We start from the raw sequence: 23,793 nt of genomic DNA, 5'->3' as shown, positions 1-23,793 counted from the left end.
GGGAAAACACAGAGGCAAGAGTAGAAGTGAATGTTGAAGCCATGTCATACGGGCCCTTGAGTGTCAAGCTAAGCATCACTCTACTAGTGTTTTCTAGAAGGCTCTGATGACAAGTCACCTGGATGCTCGTTCAAAATACAGAACAGCAGGCAAGTCTCTTAGAGATTCTGATTCATGAGGCCGGGGGTGGGGTGTGGGAGTCTGCCTTTTACCAAGCAAGTTTGAGAGATATTGCTGTAAACAGTATGAAGCCACTTAAAGTTTCTGAGCAAGGAAATGGTTTCATATGTCCTGGGAGGGTGCATTTGATTGCAGGCTGCGCTGCAGGTCCATGTGCTGGGAGGCTGGGCTGGATGGGATAGGGAAGGGCGACAGGTGGTGACAGTCTGGGACAAGATGGAAACAATGGCAGAGAGAAGAGAGCGGTAGATGAGAGAAATCTTTGGGAGGCAGGGTTTTGGGGTCTGGTAACTGGGTGTGAGGCAAAGGAAGCAAAGAGTTGGACACGGGGAAATGCTGGGGCAGAGTTAACTGGTGTACGGCAGGGAAGGAAGGAGACCGTTTGGCAGAGAAAGCACGGATTTGGTTTGGGGCCTGTAAGGTTCGGGGTGCTCTGGTGTGGGACCGGGGTGCCGCATGTGATAACGTGCAGGCGGGGGCTTGGGAAGTCACCTGCATAGAGCTGACCACAGAACCAGAGGAGACTTCCAAGGCCCAGGAGCAAGAGGACAAGGAGCTGAGAGTCTTCAAGAGAGTCTTGGGCAGTATTTGGTCAGAAAAGATGGGTCAGAATCAGACGGATGGGAGAACTAGACCAGGCCAGTGGATCTGGTACCTGAGAGAGGAAACAGCTTAAGGGGGCAAAATCCAAAAAACACAACCATGACAAAAACCACTAGTAATAGTGTCAGATTTCAGATGCCAAGGGGAAGTGAAAGAGGGTCAAGTTAGGAGTCATCCCGGCTAGAAAACTGTTTCCACAGTGGGTCAGGTTTGGCCACAGCATTGTGAAGAGCTGAGGAAGCGGAGGTTACTGTCTTCCAAAAGGATTGCAGCAAAAGGAAGGAGAAAGGAGACTGCGCAACGGAGCAGGCAGAGGGGTGGGCCTCGGGGCATGGGCGTGGCCCCTCTAGAAAGTTCTCTCTCTTGGCTGCTGGTCCCACTGTCCATGTGCTCCAGTTTTGATCATAATTTATTATAAATGAATTCTGCACAACAAATGCTGAAAACAGTGAGTCAGTACTACAATAGGGCTCATTGCAGAGATGATGAAACCAAGGGTGAGTCTGCCCAAAGCTTTGCTGTCTGTCTTGAAATCCCAGCATCACAATCTTTTACATTGCTGGGCACAAATAAACTGAATTTTGTGTCCCTGAGCTTCAGATTGGCAACTTGCCTCAATCTCTAATTTTTGGGTTTGCTCTGGCTGGTCCCCTTGCCCCGGGAGACCTAGCATGGAGCAGGATCCTTCTGGCTAACTGTGTTCAGAATTGGTGCCTCAGCCCCCAGCCACAGTGGTCAGTGCCCCTGAGCTTGGCCCGGATTCCCTGTCACCCTGCTTGACCTCTATACCCTAGATACCGGATCCCTTTCCACTACACAGATGCTGCCCAACAATGTGGCCAAGAGCTTGTGCTGTGGAATCAGGCTGCTTGGAAAACAAATCTCAGGTGGACAACTGATTGGCCAGAATTTTTTAGCTTCTCTGAACTTCTGTTTCCTTCACAACTTGAACACACAGGGTTTTATTGAGAATTCAAATGCTCAGGGAATGTTACTTATTACCTTCTGCCCTTGCTTTCCAATGTCCCGGCCTTTGGACTACAATTTCTTTTTCAGCTGGATCTGATCTCCAGTACCTTCCCTTCCCAGAGGACAGAGCCTAGCCCTTCCTAGGCTGCCCAGGAAGGCAGCCTGGGTTGTTTTTTGAGGGATAGAAGCTTCTGTTCTGAAACGAAGAGAAGCTTTCAGCTGTGAATACAGTTAATATTTACATTTTTGAAAACCAGTACAGTACAAGACATGTTGTCATTAGTTCCCCTCGGAATACTCCCCCTGGCTTCAAACACATTTATCCTATCATCCCTGAAGCTCTTCTGGAAGTCTTCTTTTGTGTGTTTATGAGGTGTAGCAACAAGTATGGAGAACGCTGAGTGCCATCAAAAAGAAAGGCAGGCTCGTAAAAAACATCACGGTGTGAACCCCTCCACCTCCTTTCTGGATCTGGCACTGTGTGTCTTCTGGTTCTCCTTTGATGTCAAAGTGACCATGAAAGGCAAATGTTTTGAAAAGATTCAGGACATCAAGGCAGCCACAACAGTTCAACTGAAGACACAAAAGAGGACTTACAGAACAGCCTTAGGAGGTGGGGAGAAGGACGGAAAGAGTGTGTTCAAAGCCAGGGAGGGCATTCGGAGGGAGGGTTAGCAGCAATGCATCTTTTGTTTTTTGGGGATTGAACTCAGGACCTCAGGCTTGCCATGCAGGTGCAGCAATGTGTCTTTTACTGTCACTTAAAAATATTATCTTATATTTTGATCGTACCTCGTAAGAGGGGGAAATGGACCACCAGAGAGACATATCCCACTCAGGGGACAGGGCTGTCTTCTCATGTCCCCTATTCATTGCTCAGTCACTCTGCAACTGTCTGTTGAGTTTCTAGTCCTTGTCAGGCAACTGTGCTAGGCGTGGGGCTGAGCACAAGAGAGTCATGGTGGCCTTGAGAAGCTGTCAGCCCAGGCAGAGGCAGAGAGAGGCAAGTGCTGGAATTACAGTACAGAGTGGGAAATGCCACCCTGGGCCAAGGGCAGAGCTGGCGAGGCAGTGATGGGCGTCTCCTTAGCATGGGCTCTGGCTCTGGCTCTGGCTCCGCTCACTCTCAGGGCCTGGCTCGTTCACCCCCACTGTTCCATCTGTTGCTTTGTTTTTGCAATCTTTATTTCTGGCTTTGTTTTCCCTTTACTTTCCTAATAGCAGGCTTTTGGAAAAATTCCACCCTTGTTTCAGTTGGACTAAGGATAAAGGGAATTGTTTGCTCTTTAGCCAGAGTAGCCGAGGGGTGCTGGGTTCCTGCAGGGTTCAGGTGGGGAGGCAGAGGAGGCAAGGGAGAAGCCTGTAGCCTGGGAGGCAGAGGAGAAAACGGTGAGAGCCAGGCTGTGCCTCCTTCCTGGCACTCTTCCGGCTCCCTGTTGCTGTACTAGCTGCAGGGGAGAAGGGAGAACCCGGGAAGTCGGGTTTCCTTGCTCTTTCAGGGCTCAGGGAGCTTTGGAGGGCCCTGCCCTCTATTCTACAGTATCCACGGCAGAAGGCTCAGGGTGTGTGCATGAAATGTCCCCGTCGTCACTCTCTCTCCTTCAAGACCACCACGCTCACACTCCCACTGCATCCCCCCATCCTGGAACTACATTCGTTCAACAACAATTTATCAAACACTCACTTTGTGTCAGAAAACGGAGTGACATTAGTGGAAGAAGATAGCCATTTGAAAGGGTTACACAGGCAACGTGTGTCTCTCTCTGTGTGTGTGTACAGGTTAGGGACGCAGGAGGAAGAAGAATGTTCAGAAAATTTAACCAGATAGTTTGCATACCACTGCTGCCATTCACCAGTTGTGTGATCTTGGCTAAACTGCATAACTTCTCTGTGTCTTTGTTGCCTATGAAACGAAGACCATCACAGGTTGTTTTTTGAGACGGGGTCTTGCTATGCAACTCAGGCTGGCCTTGAACTCACTATGTGGCCCTGATTGTCTTCAAACTCATGGGGATCCTCCTGCCTCAGCCTCCCAAGTGCTGGGACTACAGGTGTGCGCCACCATGCACATGGCCAGCTGTGACAATCACAGTTTTTTACCCTTGGGTTGTTGGGAAACTAAATGAGTAAATGTGTGCAAGGTGTATAAAATAGTACCCAGCACTAAGCAGGCTTTCAGGGACTATTAGCAGCTACTTACTGCCTCATACCTCACTCAGAGCCACCTGTAAATGACCTTGTACCTGAATATGACCCATTATCCAAATCTGTCTCTTGTTCAGCCTCAGTGACTCAGAGGCAGCCACCTGCTGCTAACCGAGTCCTGGCCCCCCAGGCTCATCTGAAAGCTCTCAGCCCAAAAGCCCTTGTCTCACCAGATGGTATCATCTCCCACCTTGGACCATCCAGGTCCCACTGCTGGGGTGCCTGGGTGGGGGAGGAAGTGATATCTCACAGCCCCTAGAAACCCTCCAGACCTGCGTGGGCACCTACAGGTCCCTCTGACAACTGTGAACAGAGAACAAGTGTGGGGAGCGTCTAGGGTGAGGATCCTGTGCCACCCTGTGGGACAGAGGAGGCTGGCTGAGGGGATTCCAACCCAGAGGAATCCCAGCCTGGTATTATAGAGTGGGTGGCAGCTGGCACTGATCCTGGGGACAGAAATGGCAGGGCCCCTCAGGGCTCAGGGCTGGGTCACACCGAGGCCTCAGCAACATTGTGCTTGCAACTGGTGTGTGTGGGGGCTTAAGAATTTGAGCAGGAGCGTAGGCTCATCCAGGGCAAGCTGGGGATCAGGGACCACATGTCATGTGAACATGCACGTGGACACATGTGCATGCACACAGACGCTCAAGGGCAGGCACTTGGCCCCCAAGGAGGAAAGCAGAAGAAGGTAGCATGTGTGTGTGATGGTTTTGTGGTTCTGTGAGTGTGCTTGGGTGTGCATGACATCTGCATGTTTTTCTGCACACCTCTGGTTCCATAGGGCTCTGCATGGCAGACCTCTGGGTGAGAGGTAGGTTTTTTTTTTTTTTTTGGTCTTTTTCCTTTTTATCGGTCAGGGATCGAACTCACGACTGCCTGCTTGCAAGGCAGGCACTTATGCCACTGAGCTAAATCCCCAGCCCCGAGAGGTAGGTTTTATCTTTCTTTTATTCTCATCCTATGCTTGAGCCTCTCAGCAAAACACCAGAATTTCCCCTTGTGGAAGAGTGGGGAGACACAGTTGGCCACAGTCCCGTGGGCCAAGGCTTTATGAGTGCACAGGGACAGGATCCTGTGTGTGATCCTTAGATCCCCACGAGGCTGGGCTCTGTGCACATCTGAGGAGAGGGCTGAGCCCTACTTGCGGGTTTGTGTCATTCCTATGTCTTAATGACTGGTATAGCTGTCACTTTGTCTTTACAAATTACCTATCCATATCTTGCTGTGTACTTTGGGTGTGTGTGTGTATGCACGCATGTTGGGCTCATATTTAACTTTGTCTCTAGTGATGTTTGCCTTTTAAAAATCACATAACGGGATAGCCAATGCTGTGTAAGGGTTTTGACAGTAACTAATCCATTAACCTTGGATGAGTTCCTCAGCTTCTTTATGCCTCCGTCTTTCTCACGGGGATAATAGCACAAAGCTCACCAGGCTCAATGAGATCACATTACACACCTGGCACAGGTCGGAACACTGTAACGGTCCTGTCTTTGAACGAGGGCCTCCTCTCATGTGACTGCAGTGGGTGACATTAAACTGCTTAGAGGCAGAGCATGGGTCTTGATTGTCTCCAGTGATACTCGCGACACCTCAGTGCCTTGTACGTATGTCACCTGGAGATGAGGTGAACTAAACAAGCAGATGAAACTAGTCTGGTATCTCACGCAGGCCCACACCTGGCAGTGCATGGGGTGAGTGGGGACTGGTGGAGCAGGGGCAACACAGCTCCTCAAGGGGCACCATTGCACCTATGCCTCTCCGGGCCTCAACTTCCCCTCTTCTCCCCCACATCTGGTCTGGCCTGAGGCTGCTGAAAAGCTCTCTTCCTACTTTTTCTGCCAGGGCACCGGCCTGCATTTTCTCATGGGTGGTCTAGGTGGATACACGAGTGCACTCTGTGAACTCCACATGTTCCTCCTGGGCAGCATCTGAGTGTCTGCCCACCGCTCTGCTGCGTGTGCGAGTGACGCCCTCCGGCGTGAAGCTCCTCTCGGTGACAGTGGGTACATGCGGCTGTGAATGTGACGCACCTCGTGCCTGGCATCTGCTCTCCTCCCCCAGCTTTCCCAGTTACGTAAGCCGCACAGGGGTGAGTCGATCTTGGGCTACGGGCGCCCTCTGCTGTCCACCTTCAAAAACCAGTTTCGGGAGGGGCTCGTGGAAGAAGCTTCGTCTTCCTTCTGCCTCAGCCTCTGGTGACGCCAGCGCGCTTCTCCACCCCTACCTGCTCACAGGGTGAGGGGTGGCCCCTTAGTTCCCAGAGCTCTTCCTAATGCTTGTGCTAAGGTCCTGCAGCACATCTTCCTAGCACAATGATTGCATTCCTAGAGGGAAGGGAATGGGGCCAACCTGTTTACCAGGGCACTGCCAGTACCCAGGGCCTGGCTCAGTCAGTTTTTGTGACATGAATGAGCTTATACCGTGGGGAGGCTTGGAAGCGGAGATGTGGGGTGTAGACAGATTTCGGGATGGGCCTCCAATCGCATCCAATCACATCTCAGCCAACGAAAAGCTGTGTGGCCTTGGGCAAGATACTTAACCCTTCTGAACCTCAGGTTTGTGTGCTGAAATATCATCTTGTAAAACAGGCAATAACGACTAGAAATAATATCCAAGAGGGCCTTATTGTGTGAGCATTCCACAAATGGCACCTGTTAAGATTATGATTTTAACACTGTTTTATTTATTTATTTGTCTTTTTCATTTTTTTCGGTTCCAGGGATCAAACTCACGACTGCCTACTTGCAAGGCAGGCGCTTATACCGCTGAACTAAATCCCCAGCCCCAATTTTAACACTCTTAAACCTTAAGTTAGGGAAGGCTTTAAAGCCACTCAACTAAAGGTTTTCCTTCAAAGCCTCCCTGTAACTTCCGGTTTTCACAGAGCTTCACAAGGCCAGTGGACAGTTTGGAGAGAGACATGGATCTGGAGAAACCAGGCAGTGGACAAGGTCCCAGTAGGCAGGGACAGCACATGCTGTCCGGCTTCTGGACAGTCCTGGAGGTCTGCCAGGACCCTGATTCCCTCAAGATCCCACACAATTCTGTCAGTCTTTATGGCTTCTCCAGGGTAGCTGGCTACAGCGACTCCATCAACACCTCTGAGGGAGACACAGCACCAGAGCTGGGGCCAGGAGGTCAAGGATGGGGGTTTGGCCCTCCCTAGGCCTCACTTTCCTCCTCTGTAAAGGCAGGTGAGAGTGGGAAGAGCAGGGAGGTAAAGGGTGCTGGATGAGTTCTCCTGGCCTCCCACGAATGCTACTTTGACAGACTGGCTGCAATGGCCTTGTCCTCTGGGTCCCTCCCACTCTCCGCCTTCAAAATTGAGGGAAATGGCAGGCCCCAGCCTTCCCAGCAGAGGTCTGTGTCCGTGAGACTCCTGTCCCCTAAACCCCAGGTCTAAACTAAAACCAGACTTCTTAGGAAGCAGTTTAAAAATAATTCAAAATCCAAACTCCCATCTCCGCTGTCACATCAGTTACCCTCTGTGGAATATTTATGTACATTATCTCAAGGGTGAGCGTCAGCAAGCTCCGTGCAATCTGTGCAGGATCATCCAACCAGGAAGTGACTGGACGCCTTTTCCTTTGGGTTTGCCCTGGGAGGGGAGCCGGGTGCAAACGTCTCCAGTGACCCTGAGGGCGGGGCTCGGAAGTACCTGGGCCTGGCTGCCCAGGTGTGGGAACGCCTGGGTCCCGTTCTCCTTACACTCAGGGTTTCCAGCAGGACTAGCGGCCTGATCTGACCCGCCCCGGGCGCCCGCACCCACCTCTCGGTGACCCGCTGCACTTGCGGGTCCCAGCAAGTTGCGCCCCAGGCGGGCGGGATTGGGGCGGCCCGGGCCAGGCCTGCTCGCGAGGCCAGAGGCGGGGGCGGAGCTCGCGGGCTCCGTTGGGGCCCGGCGGGGAAGCGGGGCGGAGCCTGGGTTGGCTGGAGCCCGGCGCGCCGTAGTCTGGCCCGGGCTTGGGCGGGGCCCGGAGCCGGGGCGCGGCGGGAATGGTCCCTGGAGCCGCGAAGGGCGGGAGGGAGAGGGGCGGGAGGAGGCGAGGAGGAAGGGACCTGGCCTCTCTCGCTCCGCTCGGCTCAGCTCCGCGCACCCACGCCTCTCTCCTCCGCTTCCTACCCCCACCCGGGGATGCGCCCCCCGCGCCCTCGGCCCCCTAGAGCCCGCGCCGCCGTCCGAAGCTTCCCCAGAGCCCGCCGCTCAGGATGGGCAACCCCGGCCCCACGCCGCTGTCGCTGCTGCTAATGCTGGGTAAGCTGGGTCTCGCCCCGTCCCCGACACAGCCAGGCAGGTGCCGGCTGTCTTCCCTGCGTTCCCGGCGCCCCCGCCACCCGCAGGTGTGTTTCCTGTCTGCCAGGCTGCGCGCCGGGCTTCCCTCTGCGGCCACCCACAGAGCCAGTCTGCGAAGAGTGGGGGCTCCCCAGCTAAAGGCCCAGGCGCTGGGGCACAGTGAGGGATCCCCTCCCCCAGTGCGCCCCAAGTCTGCCAGGCCCCGCTTCTCAGCCGGCAGACCCGGATCGCACCCTAACGCTCCAGGCCTGGTCTTGGGTGTCTGCCCTGCGTGGGCAGTGCCCGCGGGTCCTCCTAAGTGCCCCAGAGTTGGCTGCAGGCCCAAGGACTGGCTCTGCCCACGATCTTTTAAGTAAGTCTCCCTAACTGCTCCCCACACACTTCATCATTTGAGTCTCCCTCCTTCCACTGCACCTCTAGGCTGGGCCAAGCTCCAGGTTGCCCTTGTGCCCCCTCCCAGATGGCATTTGGTGGGTTGTCACACCCTGTTAGTCACAACTTCCCTGCTTTAAGAGAAGCCAGGCTCCATGGACCCTGATCCTAGATCTCCAAGCACCCCTGTCTGCCCTGGTGGGTGTTTGTGGTGGAGCCATCTGGCCAGCCCTGGGTGGGTGCTTGAGGGTGGTGACAGGAGAATTGGTTTGGGCCTGAACTGGAGGGCTTCCTGTAGGAAGTGGTTTGGGGAAGTGTGGCATGGAGACAGTGACAGCTGTTCAGGAGACCAAAATCCTTAAGATAAGCATGTGGCATGGTGGGTGAGCTCTAGTACCGCTGTGGTCAGGGCAGAGGCCCCCAGTGCCCGGCCGCCTTCTGTGTCTAGACCAGAGCTCCACAGTGATGCCAAGTAGACTCTTCTTTTGCCACAGGTCCCTGGGCCCCTGGTGGCCAGAATGAGACCTCTCCTTGGGACCCTAGTTGGGAAGCAGATGGCTGAACATGGAGGAAGGAGCTTTGGGGCCTGGTTGCCTAGAGCTTGCTGCTTTTCCCCAGTGGGCTTTATGGAGTGGAGAGGAGCCCAGTGGAGGCACAGGGGTGGGGCACAGAGGCAGCAGAGGAAGCTGCCTGGATCTGGATTTCTACTGTCTGCACTCCAGACATTTGTTTCAGATGGGGCAAACGAAGTAACCCACCCTAGAGAGCACAGGAAAGTGAGTGTTTGGGGCTTGGATTTGAACCCAGATCTGGCCCAGAGCAGACCTGTTTGTTCTCATGGCTAAAGTTCTCCTGGCTGGGGAGGGAGAGCTCAGTGGCAGCTGATCTCCTAAGGCTGTGGGGCTGATTTTCCCATGGGGATCTCCTAGCATCAGCAGTGGCAGAGCCAGGAAGGTAGGAGGGAGCCTTCCTTGCAGAGTCTGCCTCCAGGCAGTGGGGAAGATGTCATCTTGGCTGCCTCATCTTCACCCTGGTTATGAAACAAATGTGCCTGGAGCGAGGCCCTTCTGAGTCACATACTTGTTCTTGCACTGGAGCTGGACCCAAGTGCTTGACTTCCGGCCTGTGCCTCAACCCACCGACCATGAGTTCATCCTGAGACACACCAGGAGCAAGAAAAAAGAAATGAGAGCTGGGGGGCTTTCCTCCAGCCCTCTGGAAAGGCCTGGGATATTTCCCTATCTGAGGTCTGTGCTTTTCAGATCTCTCCTTGGAGTTTCCCCATCCTCCTCCCTGCTGTCCCTAGGTGTATGGAGGCCACCTAGGGACACAGGATCTCATTCCAGACCTGGTATTACTTTTGTCATCTGCGGGATGGGAGGAGGAGACTGAACCCCCTTACATTGTGGGGTTCTGTGATCTGTAGTTTGAGCCATGGAAAGATGGAGGAGAGAAGGAAGAAGCTGAGTGCCAGGACTATGCTGGGGTGCGGTGAGGGGGGCTGAAGAGGAGACTGAGATGGGAAAGGGGCAGCTGGGGGCTTAGTGCCTTCCAAGAAAAAGGAAATCATATGTAAATGATGTAGATCATATGCAAATGAAGGCTTTGTGAGGGAGGGGAGCCCAGTGTATCAGCGGGGCTGGCCAGAAGGTTGGTGGCCCTGGGGGAGGGGATCTTCTGCCCCAGGCCTGGGCAGAGCCTGGTTCTTGCCCCAGAAACCCCAGCTGCCTTGGCAGCCCTGTGGGGTGGGAGAAGCAGTGAGCTCATAGCACAGCTGGAGGGGAGGGCAGTGTGTGTTGAGAACTAATGGGTTGGTGCCCTGTCCGGCTCGGCGGCACAGGGCCCCAGCTCCATTGTCTGGCCCAGGTGACACAGCTGAGCCTATGGGTCCTTCTGAGTGGGAATGATGTAGGGGAGATAAGGTGAGGCCAGAAGCAAGGGCAGCTGGAGTCAGAAAGCAGAGGCACACTCTTCTGCACAGGTGCTGTCTGGCCAGCCAGAAATGGGATAATTCTGGATTTTGAGGCAAAGCTGGGCCTATGTCACCACTTTGAGCCTTGGATCCCTTTCATCCCAGCATCCCTTCCCTGTTCTCAGAATAGGGTCAGCTGTGTACCAACCTTCCCGAGTTTGCTCTTCTGTTCACTGACAGGAGTCAAGATTGGTGCTGGTGGAGTTGGGTATGGACTCAGGCACCTCCAACTCTTCTTCCCCACAGGAATTGGGTGCTGTGCCCGGGAGGTGCTGGTCCCTAAGGGGCCCCTGTACCGTATTGCTGGCACCACTGTCTTCATCCCCTGCAATGTGAGTGGCTACGAGGGCCCTGCCCAGCAAGACTTCGAGTGGTTCCTGTACAGGTCTGAGGCCCCAGAGGTTGCACTGAGCATAATCAGTACAAGAGATGCCCAGTTCTCCTATGCCGTGTTTGCGCCCCGAGTGGCGGCTGGTGAGGTGCAGGTGCAGCGTCTCCAGGGTGATGCCGTGATGCTCAGGATTGCCCACCTGCAGGCCCAGGATGCAGGCGTTTATGAGTGTTACACTCCTTCCACGGATGCCCGCTACCTGGGCAGCTACAGCGGCAAGGTGGAGCTGAGAGGTACCGGACCCTGGGTTTGTGTGGGCCACAGTTGCTTTTGGGGCAGAAATCGGAATTGGGGGCTGACTACCCTAAAGTCTTTCCCCAAAGTCACCTGATGAGTCAGTGCTGGTGTGAGACCAAACACAGATGTGTTTCTTGCAGTCACTGTTGCTTGGTTATCAGGCTGTCTCTTGGGAGAAGAGGAAATGTCCCCATGCTGGCCAGTCTCAGAAAATGAGGAAGGCTGTTCTGGAAGGCCAGGACCCAGAAGTAGGGTGGGGACAGTAGCAATAGGGTAAAAAGTTAGACTATGTGACATTCCCAGTCCAGTTAATCTTCTGAGGAGGAAGGCAAAGCTACTTTTCTGAGTATCAGACAGGAGCCAGTGTCAAACAGAAGGGTGAAAGGCGATGGGCTGGTTTGTACAATTCAACAACTGTTTATTGAGCGCCTTGGTGTGCCCAGCATGGTAGCGCTGCTGAGTTCCAGGGGAAGTGATACAACTGCAGTCTCTGCCCTCTTTGAGCAGAGTCTGTTCCAGAAACAGGAGCAGGCTGCCAGCTCCCAGCCCTCCCTCATTCTGACTGTCCTCTCCAGTTCTTTCAGATACACTGCAGGTATCTCCTGCACCCCCTGGGCCCCGAGGCCGCCAGGCCCCAACCTCGCCCCCACGCCTGACGGTGTACGAGGGACAGGAGCTGGCCCTGGGCTGCCTGGCACGGACAAGCACACAGGAGCACACACACCTGGCTGTGTCCTTTGGGCGAGCTGTGCCTGAAGCACCAGTGGGCCGAGCGACGCTGCAGGAAGTGGTGGGACTGCGGTCTGACCTGGCTGTAGAGGCTGGGGGTCCCTATGCCGAGCGCCTGACTGCCGGGGAGCTGTATCTGAGCAAGGGAGGGACTGATCGGTACCGCATGGTGGTGGGAGGCACCCAGGCTGGGGACGCAGGCACCTACCACTGTACTGCTGCGGAGTGGATTCAGGATCCTGATGGCAGCTGGGCCCAGATTGCAGAGAAACGGGCCGTCCTGGCCCAAGTGGACGTGCAGACGTTGTGTGAGTGCCACACATCCTGCTGTGGGAACTGGGAGGAGGTGTCTCAGTGGGCACTTTGGCCACTAGGGGCCCTAGATAGTCATTGCTGGACTCCAGGGAACCCATTTCCATAGAGCGAGCAGTCCCAAGCATACTGCTTCCCTCTCCCTGTAACCATGACTGGTTTTGTCAACCTAGAAATTGGGAGCAGAGAGAGGAAAGCCATGATTGCAGGGTGAGATTCAGGCCCCTGGGTGGGGAAAGGGTCACATATGGCGAAGGGCAGGCAGGAGCCTCTAAATTGCCACCAGTAAGAAAGGAATCATAGGTGGGGAACCGGGTCCTCTGCCCCTTTCCCCCATGGTCTTCCTCTTCTGTGTTTTAGCCAGCCAGCTGGCGGTGACAGTGGGCCCTGGTGAGCGCCGGATCGGCCCAGGGGAACCTTTGGAACTGCTGTGCAATGTGTCTGGGGCCCTGCCCCCACAGGGCCGCCACGCTGCATACTCTGTGGGTTGGGAAATGGCACCCGCAGGAGCACCTGGCCCTGGCCGCCTGGTAGCCCAGCTGGACACAGAAGGCGTGGGTAGTCTGGGCCCTGGCTACGAGGGCCGGCACATTGCTATGGAGAAGGTGGCGTCTAGAACCTACCGTCTACGGCTGGAGGCTGCCAGGCCTGGGGACGCAGGCACCTACCGCTGCCTGGCCAAGGCCTACGTTCGAGGGTCTGGGACCCGGCTTCGTGAAGCAGCCAGTGCCCGCTCTCGTCCGCTTCCCGTGCACGTGCGGGAGGAAGGTGAGAGGGACTGGAACCTGGTGGGGTTCCAGGCTTGCAGAACGCTTTCTGTGTCTGTGTCCCCTTCTCCCTCTCCACCAGCTGCTTCCATGCCAGTTGCCTGCTTCATCAGGATTGGGGGACTAGCCTGAGCTTCCGGGGGATTATCCAGGCAGTGGCCCTCACCTCATGACCTCTGCCTCTCATCCTGTGACTCTTGCCCGCTCTTCTGCAGGTGTGGTGCTGGAGGCTGTAGCACAGCTAACAGGGGGCACGGTATACCGAGGAGAGACCGCCTCACTATTGTGCAACATCTCTGTGCGCGGTGGTCCCCCTGGGCTGCGACTGGCTGCCAGCTGGTGGGTGGAGCGGCAGCAGGAAGACGGGGAGCAGAGCTCTGCCCCTGCCCAGCTGGTGGGCGGCATGAACCAGGAAGGTGTGGCAGAGCTGGGAGTCCGGCCAGGAGGAGGTCCAGTCAGTGTGGAGCTGGTGGCGCCTCGAACCCATCGGCTAAGACTGCATAGCTTGGGGCCAGAAGATGAAGGAGTGTACCACTGTGCCCCCAGCGCCTGGGTGCAACATGCCGACTACAGCTGGTACCAGGCAGGCAGCACCCGCTCGGGACCGGTTACTGTCTACCCCTACACGCATGGTGAGTGACTCCCACTTTCCACCTCCCTAGCCCCTGGCCACAGTCCCATCTGCCCATACTTCTCCTCATGTCTGTTAATGGGAACAGCCCCCCAGTGCCCAGCCACCAGCAGGTATGGACTTGAGCACTGAGAGGGCAGCTGCTGGGCAGGGTTGGCTGTGCATGGACGATGGGTCCAGTATCCCGAAGGGAGGAGAGTGCTGGGCTGGGATCGAGTGTGAGAGCAGGTGGAGGATGATGCCCTTATTTTTTTACCTAGCTCTAGATACCCTGTTTGTGCCCATGTTGGTGGGTATGGGTTTGGCCCTAGTCACGGGTGCCATCGTCCTTGCCACTATCACCTGCTGCTTCATGAAGAGGCTGAGGAAGCGGTGATCCTTCGCTCTGCAGGTAAGGACCCCCAGCTTTACCCCGCCCCTCACTGGCTTCCCCAAACCTTCCAGAGCTGCTCCTTCCTAGGGCCTCTCAGAGGAGGGCAGTCAGCTCGGCTCTGCAGGGACCTGCCTGTCACAGGCTGAGGGCCAGGAGCGAGTCCTGCTTGCTCAGAGCTCTGTCCTCACTCCACTCTGTCTCTCAGTTCTTGCAGGTGCCGACTGTCTTCCGGCCACCTCTGAGCCCTCCTCTGGTTGCCTGTGTACCCCTCCCTCTGTCCATCCTTCCTTTAATTTATTTGACCTGCACCTACCCAGGGTGAGAGACTCCCCCTCTCTTCCCTCCCAAACTTCTCTCTGGCCTTCTGTTCTTGCTCACACCCATCCTACGGGAAGGCCATTCCCCATCCTCGAACTAGTTTTTCTAAAATGTGAATAAACTTGTTTTATAAAATCCAGGCCTGGTTGTGTCTTCCTGTACCACGAGGCTGTAAAAGGCTGGGGTATGCAGTCGGTAGATTGTGGGGGGAGGGGTCTGACAACCTATGCTGAACAGCCCAGGCCTCTTCCCAATCATAACACCATCTGGCCTCCCTGAGCCTTGCCACCCACCCCAGGAGGGGCGCCTGGGTCCCATCTGCCACCTGAGTCGTCACCACTGAGGCAACTCCTAATAGGGCTCCTATTTAAGGAGGGGAGTGTAGGAAGGAAGAGTGGGCTGCAGCTGAGCTTGGTCCCTGCCTCCTTACGCAGCCCTTTCCTATAGTACGGGGCAGGGACTTCCAAGGCCAGTGTCCTTTGTGAGTCCCCAGACTTGCCCACACTCCCCTGCCTGTCTCATTCTGGTTGGGCTAGTCTGCAGTCTGACTCCTTCCATCAGGCCCTGGGGCCTCAGTCTTTTTCCTCCTGACCTTAATTATTCTGTCTGACAGCAACAGGATAGGAGCCCCAGAACTCAGCCTCCTGGGTGGCAGGGAAAAGAGCAGTCGGGAAGGGCCTGTGTCTGCTGCACCCACAGAAATGAGGCACCTGCACACACCTCCCCCATAGGCTTCACCTATGGATTTTCTGGTCCTGAAATTCTCAGTTGTTCTGCACCTTAAGAGGCATCCAGTCTACCCTCCTTCAATTCAACTATTTAACATTTATTGAGTTTTACTAAGTCATTTTTACAGATGTGGAAACTGAGGCCCAGTGACCTGTGTGACTTGCTCAGAGTCATGCAGCTCATCAGTGACACTCAGTATTGGCACTACAGCCCCAGTCTCCTGACTGCACTGTACAGTGGTGCCCTGAGCAGTGACAGAGGCGAGGACAGGTGTGGCAGCATCTCAGTGACTTCTGGGTAGGAGGGAGCCTGCTGTCGCCTCAGTTTCTCCATCTGTTCAGTTGCAGCAGCTCCAGTGCTAAATGAGTGTGTGTGGGAACCAAGCAGCTACCCTCCTGTCCAGACTCCATCTGTTTCACTGAATTAACCCCGGATCACTCCCCATGCCCTACCCCACATCTGTTGGGGGAACAGCAGATGCTGGCTTTCAGGGACCCTGGCTTTGACTGCCTGTGACCCAGGTAGCCTCAGGACCTGAGGTGGAAAGACATCCCTGCCTGGACTTAAGGGAAGGGGCACAGGCTTGGGTCCTTTAAATGACTGCAAACCGGGGTGACCCCTTTTCTCTTGGGAGACACACAGTGCCCCACAGGGTCCCCGCCTCCTAGCCTGGAATAGGACCGACTCAGGTGCCGGCCTCCGCCAAGCAGACTCTTTATTTGAGGATGGAATGGGGACTAGCAGGGCTGGAAGAACAGAGGGCCTGCCTGGGCCACTAGAGGACATGCTCCCCTGGGCTGCACTTCCCCCAGGAGGCCAACCTCAGGTCCTCTAACCAGTCCACTGTCCGCTCCCTCACACTGCCCTCCCTATGTCATCCTCGGATGACTATGCGTCTCCAGGCGTCTCTGGCTCAGTGACGCAGAAAGCAGGCCACAGACCCCCCAGGTCTGCACTGCTTTTCTCTCTTAGTCACTCCTGCATCTTCAGTCCTCCAAGCTCTTCCTGCTTGTCTGCTCCCTGAGGGTCCTCACATGTCCCACTGCGATGTGGTCCCTAGTCTAGTAGCGTCAGCATGAGTTGGGAACTTGTTAGACATGCCAATTTCTGGTTTCCACCTGACCTATTGAGTCAACCCCGGGAGTGGGGCCCAGTGATCTGTGTTTTAACAAGCTCTCCAGGTGATTCTGTACACAGCAGTTTTACAGCTGCAGGCTTTCATCATTCCCCTGCCTTACTCAACCCATGGTGTTCTGATTTCCAGACTGCTCCCAGCTCCTGCTCCAAGAGATTGCACAGCTTCTCAGTGTGAACTGGACCCCATCCAATGGCCACAGGCATTTTCCTGTTCTCCTCGTGTGCTCTGGGTTCCAGTATTAGGGGCAGGTCAGTGAGTGTCCACTCTACTTGATATCCAAGCAGTGATCTGAATGATCCTCCCCACTGTCCCCCAAGGACAAACTGCTTTCCCGAGTTTCCCATCTGCCCCCAGAACCCACCTTCTAGATCTTACTCCTTGCCCTTCTTTGCATTAGAACCTCTCTCTCCCCTCCTGCTTCTGCAGTGTTACCAATAAGACCTCACTCCACCAAATAGCCATCCCTTGCTCAGGGCCCCAGTGCTGGCATCTGCTCCTGCTGCCTGTAACCCTGCATCCCAAGGATTAAGGTCACTGACACTTTTCCAAGCTCCCTTGCAACGCTTTCTTCTGGTGAGCCTGTCACTGTGGGAGTGTGGAGGAGGGAGGACTCTCCTCATCTGGGCCCACTTCACGCAGTCTTCTCTCTGGTTCAGCTTGGGCCACTGCGTCCAATTAGGTGGGCCACACGCAGGGTGGCTGGCTGAGGAAGTGAATAGGAACTGTTCCCCAAGTCATGCATCTGACCTGGGGGTGCACTACTTGGAGGAAAAGGGTACCCACCTTTCTAGAATCTGCACACAGGTGTGCTTCAGGTATCCACAGCCCATTGACCTCTCCATTAGCCACCACCTTCCCATCCAGTCCCCGAAAGTTCATTCTTCTGATGGTCCATCCACCCCATGAACAGATGTGAAGGTCAAACACAGACAGGTTCACCCTTCCCTGCCCTCCATTCTTCTCCAACCCGGCCCCTCCATTCACACTGGATTCTAGACTCAAGGTCCTCAGGAGGCCTCTCCATTCCCTGGGACCTTGCCTGCTCCTTCCTCTTCTACCTCCTCTACCCAGCTCCCCATGTACCTGTGTCTGGCCCCCTGTCTGCCACAGGGGTCTGGAGGAAACCGGTCACACCTTGGACTCATTCTCTGGGGGTGGCAGGCAGCCGTTCTGCTCCTTGTCATCCCCGGCTTCCCCACCTGCGCCCTCCCCGGCTCCCTCCTCCTCCACCTTCTCATCCAGCCGGCTAGGGATGGACCAGTACAGATGGGCATCAAGGCGCGCTGCAGCCTCTGCCAGTTCCCGGGCACTGCATGAAGGTGTGGGCACCTCAAAGGTCTCATGGAAGCTGGCATAGTCCACCTCGTAGAAGCCATCCTCCAGGGTCAGCACTGACGTAAAGCGGTGGCCCCATAGCACCTCGTCCACCAGATAGGAGCTCCGAGCTTGGCACGTCATCCCTGGGGGGCAGGGGGAATACATCAGTGGGGTCCTAGTCCCAGGTGTGGCTCTCCTCCCCCTCAGACCAAAGCCCTGTTCCCAGCACCCTTCCCCAACCCCTTCCCAAGGACCCCCTTGGGTCCAGCCTTTTTTTTGCCTGTTCTTGCTTAGTTCCTTCACCTCTTTTCCGCTTGCTTCTCCTCTCCTTCACTGATGTCAGAGAAACTTAACCTTGAAAGAATCATCTCATCCAGTTTTCCACTCCACAGAGGGCACTTACTGGAACATTCCCAATAGTGGGTATCTAGCTTGTCCTTGGTTCCCTCCTAGGACTGAGAGCTCACCACCTTATAAGGAACCCACTCCTTTATGTGATGGCTTTAATATGCAGGTCATTCTTTTTTTATACAAGCTGAATAAAATCTGCCTCCTGGGATATCCACTCATGACATTTCCTTTCCACTTGACACCCCTTTGGGTGTCTGAAAACAGTAGTCTCAGTTTCCTTACATCTTCATCTCTGTGACTGGAATATCCCTGCCTTTTCCTCAATGGACCTGGCTTCTACAAATTTGACCTCCTTCACTGCAAACCCCTAGGTGCTCTTTCTCCCACTGTGACCCGATCCCCATGTAAGAAAGGGCTCACCATCCCTTGCTCCTGGTCAGTGTGCTTAATGAATTGGGCCCGTGACTACATTACATAAACGCTTTTGGAAGCTGCAGCACATTGCTACGACATCAAGCCCATGGCCAACTAAAAAGCCTCAGTTCTTTTTTTCACCAAAGCTCTTCCATGCTGTGCTTACATAAGTGATTTTTTTAAGCCTAAATGTAGAATTTTATATTTATTCCTTTTAAAATGTCATCTTGTTGGGTTTTGGCTCATTATTCTTGCTTTTCAAAAGCATTCTCAATCCCAAAATATTACCATGCTTTCCAGCTTTATCTCTTCCGAAAAATCAGATGTTTGCATCCTACCCCATCCTCCCTAGTTCCGCAGGCCTGTGTCCTGTCCATCCTGTTAGGTGCTGCATCCCAAGGCCAGGCCATTGTCCTACCCATGGGCCACTCCACAAACCCGGTATCTACCTCGGAATAAATGTGGAGGGGTTGTAGAAGAGCGACCCCCAGCTAACCAGAGACTGAATCTGACACTGAAAGGGCATCCCTCAGACATTGTGGGGACAGTGGTATTCTTTGCTGAAGCCTGGAATAAATAGGAAGAATGCAGGGGGTGGTTGTGGGAAAAAGAGGAGTAAGGGAGGGAGGAGAAGAGGGAGTGGGGCTGGGAGGCAGAGAGGAAGGGGCCTGCGGACAAAAGAATAAGAAGGCAGAGCAGGAACCCCCTTGAAAGGAGGGGGCCTGCCTGAGGTACTGGCAAAAAAGGTGCAATAGGGGGCTGGGGATTTAGCTCAGCGGCATAAGCGCCTGCCTTCCAAGTGTGTGGCCTGCCTTGCAAGTGTGTGGTCGTGAGTTCGATTCCCAGTACCGATAAAAGAGAAAAAGACCAAAAAAAAAAAAAAAAAAAAAGTGCAATAGCTGGAAGAGACAGGAAGCACAGGGGTGAGTGGGGAAGAGGGAAGAACTAGGGAGAGCCCAGTGCGAGTGAAGGAGGAACGGGAGCACTGAGGGGGTACGGGGGAGGTGTGGTGGCGGTGCAATGGGGTCAGCTTGCAATGACCACGGAAGCAGCAGCAGCTCTACCCTGGCGCCATGGCCGGAACTGCAGTGCCCCCTAGTGGGCCCTTGGCTCCCCACCTGCATTTTTTTCTTACCACTGTCTACATCTAGAGTCCTAAGGGACTGCTCCTACACTGGTCTTTTCTTACCTGCTCCCAAACCCTTCGCTGTGCAGGCCTGAGGTGGAGATACGAACATCACAGGTGAGTTTCCAGTTCCTTAGGGGAAAGAACTGGACGTGGTAGTGTCATTTATTTCCCTCGTCAGTGGGAGTTGATAGTCTGATGGGCAGGATAACTGAGGCAGAAAATGGGACCAGGCATCAACTTCTCCTTGAGATCCTCTCTTAGGAGTAACTCAAGTCATGGACAACCTTCACCATCAAAGCCCAGAGACCTACACCTCTCAACAAGAAAAACCGTGACCCTAAACCTTCACTCTCTCACTGGACCACTAAACACTGAAGCCGGTCTGCAGCCCTGCGTCCAATCCTCAACCCTGCGTCCAATCCTCTTGTTACCTACTGGTCTATGACTGCGAAGAATTTACTTAGCCTCTCTGTGGGAACTAAATCTCTGAAAAATGAGCGTGATAATCAGAAATTACCTATAGAGAGTTCAGGCTAGGATTAAATGAGCTCAGAGGTGTAGAGTGCTTTGGAACTGTGCTCCACGCTGAGTAAGCACCCTCAGAAGTTAGGGAGTATTATTACTCTTCTAGTGCAAATGGCACATACCTCTCACGCCAGCACTCCAAGCTAGTGCCTATTTCAGAGAACTTCCCAAGCTTCTGGCCCCTGGCGAAGTTAAGTGATTCATGCCCTCCCCTGGAGCTCAGGTCCCCCCTATCAATCTCCCAGGTTCCACGGGTACCTACTCCACCCTCGTGCACCATCCTGACTTCTCTTCTTGCCCCCCGCCCCTGCTTTTTTCACCCCGGGAACCCTGCTCCCTCCATTCCTGGGGCCTGCCCGCACCCGTGGCTTCCACCATGCCCTCGAGGATGACCACGATCTCGAAGTCGTCCCGCTCCAGGGCGCGGCGTGACGCCTCCCAGAAGGGGCTGGCAGCGTCGATTTCGTGGCTGATGACGAGCGGTGAGACGAGGAAGAGACGGTCGTCGCCCGTATCGAAGCCCACGCTGAGGTCGGTCTGGTGCAACGGGATGAACTCGCCTTCCAGCGTCTGGCGCGAGCGGATGAGCTTGGCACGGATGGAGGCCTCCACGATGTGCGAGGAGCGCAAGTCGCCCACGCGGAACATGAGGCACAGGCGCCCGTCGCGCAAGGATACCACGGCGTGTGAGGAGAAGACGAGCGTGGCGGCGCGCTTGTTGGGCTGCGAGATCTTGACGAACATACAGCCCACCATGAAGGCGTTCACCATGGAGCCCAGGATGGCCTGCAGCAGCAGCAGCACGATGCCCTCGGGGCACTGGTCGGTGATGACGCGGTGTCCGTAGCCGATGGTGGTCTCCGTCTCGATGGAGAAGAGGAAGGCGGCCACGAAGCCGTTGAGGTTGTTGACGCACGGCGTCCACGCGGTGTCCTCCAGGTGCTCCAGGTCGCCGCGGCCGTAGGCGATCAGCCACCAGATGGCGCCGAAGAAGAGCCAGGTGAGCGCGTAGGCGAGCACGAAGAAGAGCAGGCTGAGGCGCCACTGCAGGTCCACCAGCGTGGTGAACAGGTCGGTCAGGTAGCGGTACGTCTCACGCACGTTGCCCTGCTGCACGTTGCACCTGCCGTCCTTCTCCACGTAGCGCTGGCGCCCGCGGCGCCGGGGTGGTTCCTCCGGCCCGGGTGAGAAGGCCGCGTTCTCCTGCGCCATGGCGACGCGCGGCGACCAGCGTCAGGGCGAGTGCAGCGCGCGCCTGCAGTCCGCGGGTGGCCCCGGCGGCGTCAGGGGTCCTGGAGGGGCTTCAGAAAGGTTTGCTGAGTTAACCCGACCAGCAGAAGACCTCAGGGCAGCCCCAAGGGGCTGGGTAGTCCGGAGAGCCTCCCTTGGAGTTTCTCAGCCTCATGTCCTCACCAACAGAATGGGAATCTTGCACAGAACCTTATCAACCCTTAAACTTAAAAAACAGGATCTAATGGGATAACGTACATTAACGGTACATTAACAGTACTAGGCAAAGATGACCATTAGCTGCAGAGGAAGGAGGTGCTAGAGATCTTATCACCACTCTAGCCTGGATGTGCAGCAGTTTGTGAGCTTCCAGGAATAAAACACTCAGGCCAAGAGGCCCCTTGTGGGCAGGAGGTTAATCTTCCTCTATGATGCGGGGCCCTCCCTGGCCACAGACTTCCACCACCCTTTCTCTCGCTGTTGTCCCTGCATGCCCCCTTCCCATGACTGCACCAATTCAACCCGATGGCTCTTTTGAAGTTCATCCCAAGACCAAAACAACACCAGCTTCCCTAGATATTCTTCCCTGGGGCTACTTCTCTCCACCTCCCCCCTACGCTCTCTACAACAAACTTACCACTGATAAATTCAAGCTGCGGCAAGGAAGTGAAAACTCTCAGGGCACAAGGGTTGCAGAATCCCACAGTAGGTCCTTCTCACTGGAAATCCTGGAGGCCTCTAACCCCAATCTTTGCTGTTCTAGTGTCACCCCATTTCCTGTGGGTTCTTTCCCCAGAGAAGACAGCCTGAAAGTGGGGCTGGGGTGGGGAGGACTGGAGATGAGATCTACACTTACAGCCAAGGTGAAGGACTTATAGGGCTTGCCAAGAGTTAGGCTTGTGTCCCTCTTGTATTTTTTTCTTCATGAGATGTGAAATCAGATCAAGTGAAGCACTAGGCATCCGCCTTTATCTCCCCCCCCATCTTTCTCCATAGCCTCCTACTTCCCATTCACTATCTACCCCAATCTCACTCCCACCTGCCATATGTCCCCAAGCCCACTTTCCAAGCAAAGGCAGATTCCAAGTGAAGTCCCCCTCAAGGAGTTCTGGGAGCCAGTCTTTCCTGAAAGATGGGTTCAGAGTCCTTCCCTAGTAACCCAAGGTGCCCCAAGAGGGATGGACTACAAAGACAGGTAGTCCTACATCCTAGAATGAGGATGTAGGATTTGTCAATCTTCCTTCTTTTTCCTGGGAATTTTCCTCTCCCCCATTCTAAGGAAATTTGGGCTGGCTGTGGGTGGAGGGGGGCAGGAGTATGACATAAGGATCACAGATGGCCTGGACATTTGACCAGGCAGACATTGCCCAGATATGTAATTTCAAACTCAGCTCTCCAGATTTTAAATTCTGGAGTGAAGTACTCTGTCACCAGAGCTCAGGAGGTGTGTTTATAGAGACAGAGGGCAGGAGAAATAAAAACAGTGACCTGGAGCTTAGGGCTCTTCCCTCTCATTCACCCACACACCTTTATATTCATGCAGTCAGGAGACACAAGTTCCAGGAGCACCAGGCAGTGGCAGACCAGGGTTGGCTTCTCCCCACCAACAGGATTCCTTGTCCCTCTCTGTAGCTCAGGGTGTCTGCTAGAAGTGATCCATGAGTATTTGCTGGCATAGAGGCCCCAGGGCATGCAGCAAAAATACCCAGGACTCACTCTTGCTAGCTTTAGCCCCAGCAGCCTGCTGGACCTTCTCTCAGGGTCTTAGAGAATCTGATTTGCTTCTCTTTGCCCAGGGATGGGGCAGGGACACCAGCATCTGATCACCCCCAGAATGCTCTTGCCCCACAGATCTAGGTGATCCTTTGAATGTGTCTCATCTTTCCCGAGTGAGTGGAGAAGTATGAAACTGTTGCCTCTGTCTCAGGATCCAGGACTTGGTTTCCGCATCTTCCCTCCAATAATTGCAGTTCCCTCAGCCTACTCCTTGTTTGTGCATGCTGTGACCCCTTTTCAGAAGACCCCCAGTACCACAGTTTCCTGGATCCTTGTCCTCTCCCTGGACAGCAAGGGAGTCTTACTCTTTTTGAAGGAGGTTTAGTGAAAACTCCCCAGGTACCAGCTCCTCCCAAACCCCCACTGACTGGAAATAGGGGCCCAAACCCCAAGTCCCCACAACTCAACTCACAGTGCGTGGAGAGGAGAGTAGCTGGCAGCAGAGACCCCCGGAGGGTGGCGTCCATGCCCCTCACACTGCCCCCCCTCCACGGGCCCTGTTGGAGAGTGGCAGTCTCGGACACTGCTTTCTCCTAAATGTAGCGGCAGCTCTGACTAGGACTTGCTATCTGTGTCATCCCCACTTCCCAGGCTCCCCTGCTCCTCTCTTGTTTCCATGGCAACCAGTCTGGCGACAGCTCCACAGCATCCCCCTCCCTTCCTCAGTCCTGGGTACCACTAGGGGCTGATCCACACGCCAGAGCTATTTTTAACCAAAGTCCCTCCTCCTGGACGGCTCAGAGCTTGCCTCCTCAACCCCGCAACGAGAAGGGGAAAAACAAAAAAGGGAAAGAAAAGCAAAGCTGGCAGGCTGGTCCTTCCCTAAGA

At 54.9% G+C, this 23,793-nt stretch overlaps 2 protein-coding genes across 4 annotated transcripts; one reads left to right on the top strand and one right to left on the bottom strand.

The window, feature by feature from the left end:
- The first annotated feature begins 7,969 nt into the window (after positions 1-7,969).
- Positions 7,970-14,495, top strand: Igsf8 (immunoglobulin superfamily member 8). Its single transcript, XM_063253504.1, has 7 exons — positions 7,970-8,215; positions 10,845-11,222; positions 11,802-12,263; positions 12,628-13,035; positions 13,250-13,666; positions 13,926-14,056; positions 14,244-14,495. The coding sequence occupies exons 1-6, from the start codon at positions 8,170-8,172 to the stop codon at positions 14,039-14,041; spliced, it is 1,827 nt and encodes a 608-aa protein (XP_063109574.1). The 5' UTR covers positions 7,970-8,169; the 3' UTR covers positions 14,042-14,056; positions 14,244-14,495.
- A 666-nt stretch (positions 14,496-15,161) lies between these two features.
- Kcnj9 (potassium inwardly rectifying channel subfamily J member 9) lies at positions 15,162-23,565 on the bottom strand. 3 transcript variants are annotated; one of them, XM_023563719.2, is made up of 4 exons: positions 23,378-23,565; positions 21,827-22,007; positions 20,322-21,260; positions 15,162-17,683 (listed from the first exon to the last, which is right to left on the bottom strand). In XM_023563719.2, the coding sequence occupies exons 3-4, from the start codon at positions 21,169-21,171 to the stop codon at positions 17,352-17,354; spliced, it is 1,182 nt and encodes a 393-aa protein (XP_023419487.2). In that variant the 5' UTR covers positions 21,172-21,260; positions 21,827-22,007; positions 23,378-23,565; the 3' UTR covers positions 15,162-17,351. The 3 variants fall into 3 exon arrangements, with proteins under 3 accessions (XP_023419487.2, XP_063109577.1, XP_063109575.1); XM_063253507.1 differs by lacking the exon at positions 21,827-22,007 and having other exon boundaries at positions 20,322-21,251; XM_063253505.1 differs by lacking the exon at positions 21,827-22,007 and having other exon boundaries at positions 23,378-23,564.
- Positions 23,566-23,793: the final 228 nt, after the last annotated feature.

Source organism: Cavia porcellus, unplaced genomic scaffold (assembly GCF_034190915.1).
Source record: "Cavia porcellus strain 051 isolate PalLab524CR breed Dunkin Hartley unplaced genomic scaffold, mCavPor4.1 scaffold_7, whole genome shotgun sequence".
In the NCBI taxonomy this organism is placed as follows: Eukaryota; Metazoa; Chordata; class Mammalia; order Rodentia; family Caviidae; genus Cavia; species Cavia porcellus.
The sequence above is the reverse complement of the archived record's forward strand: the minus strand, read 5'-3'. Positions and strand labels throughout refer to the sequence as shown.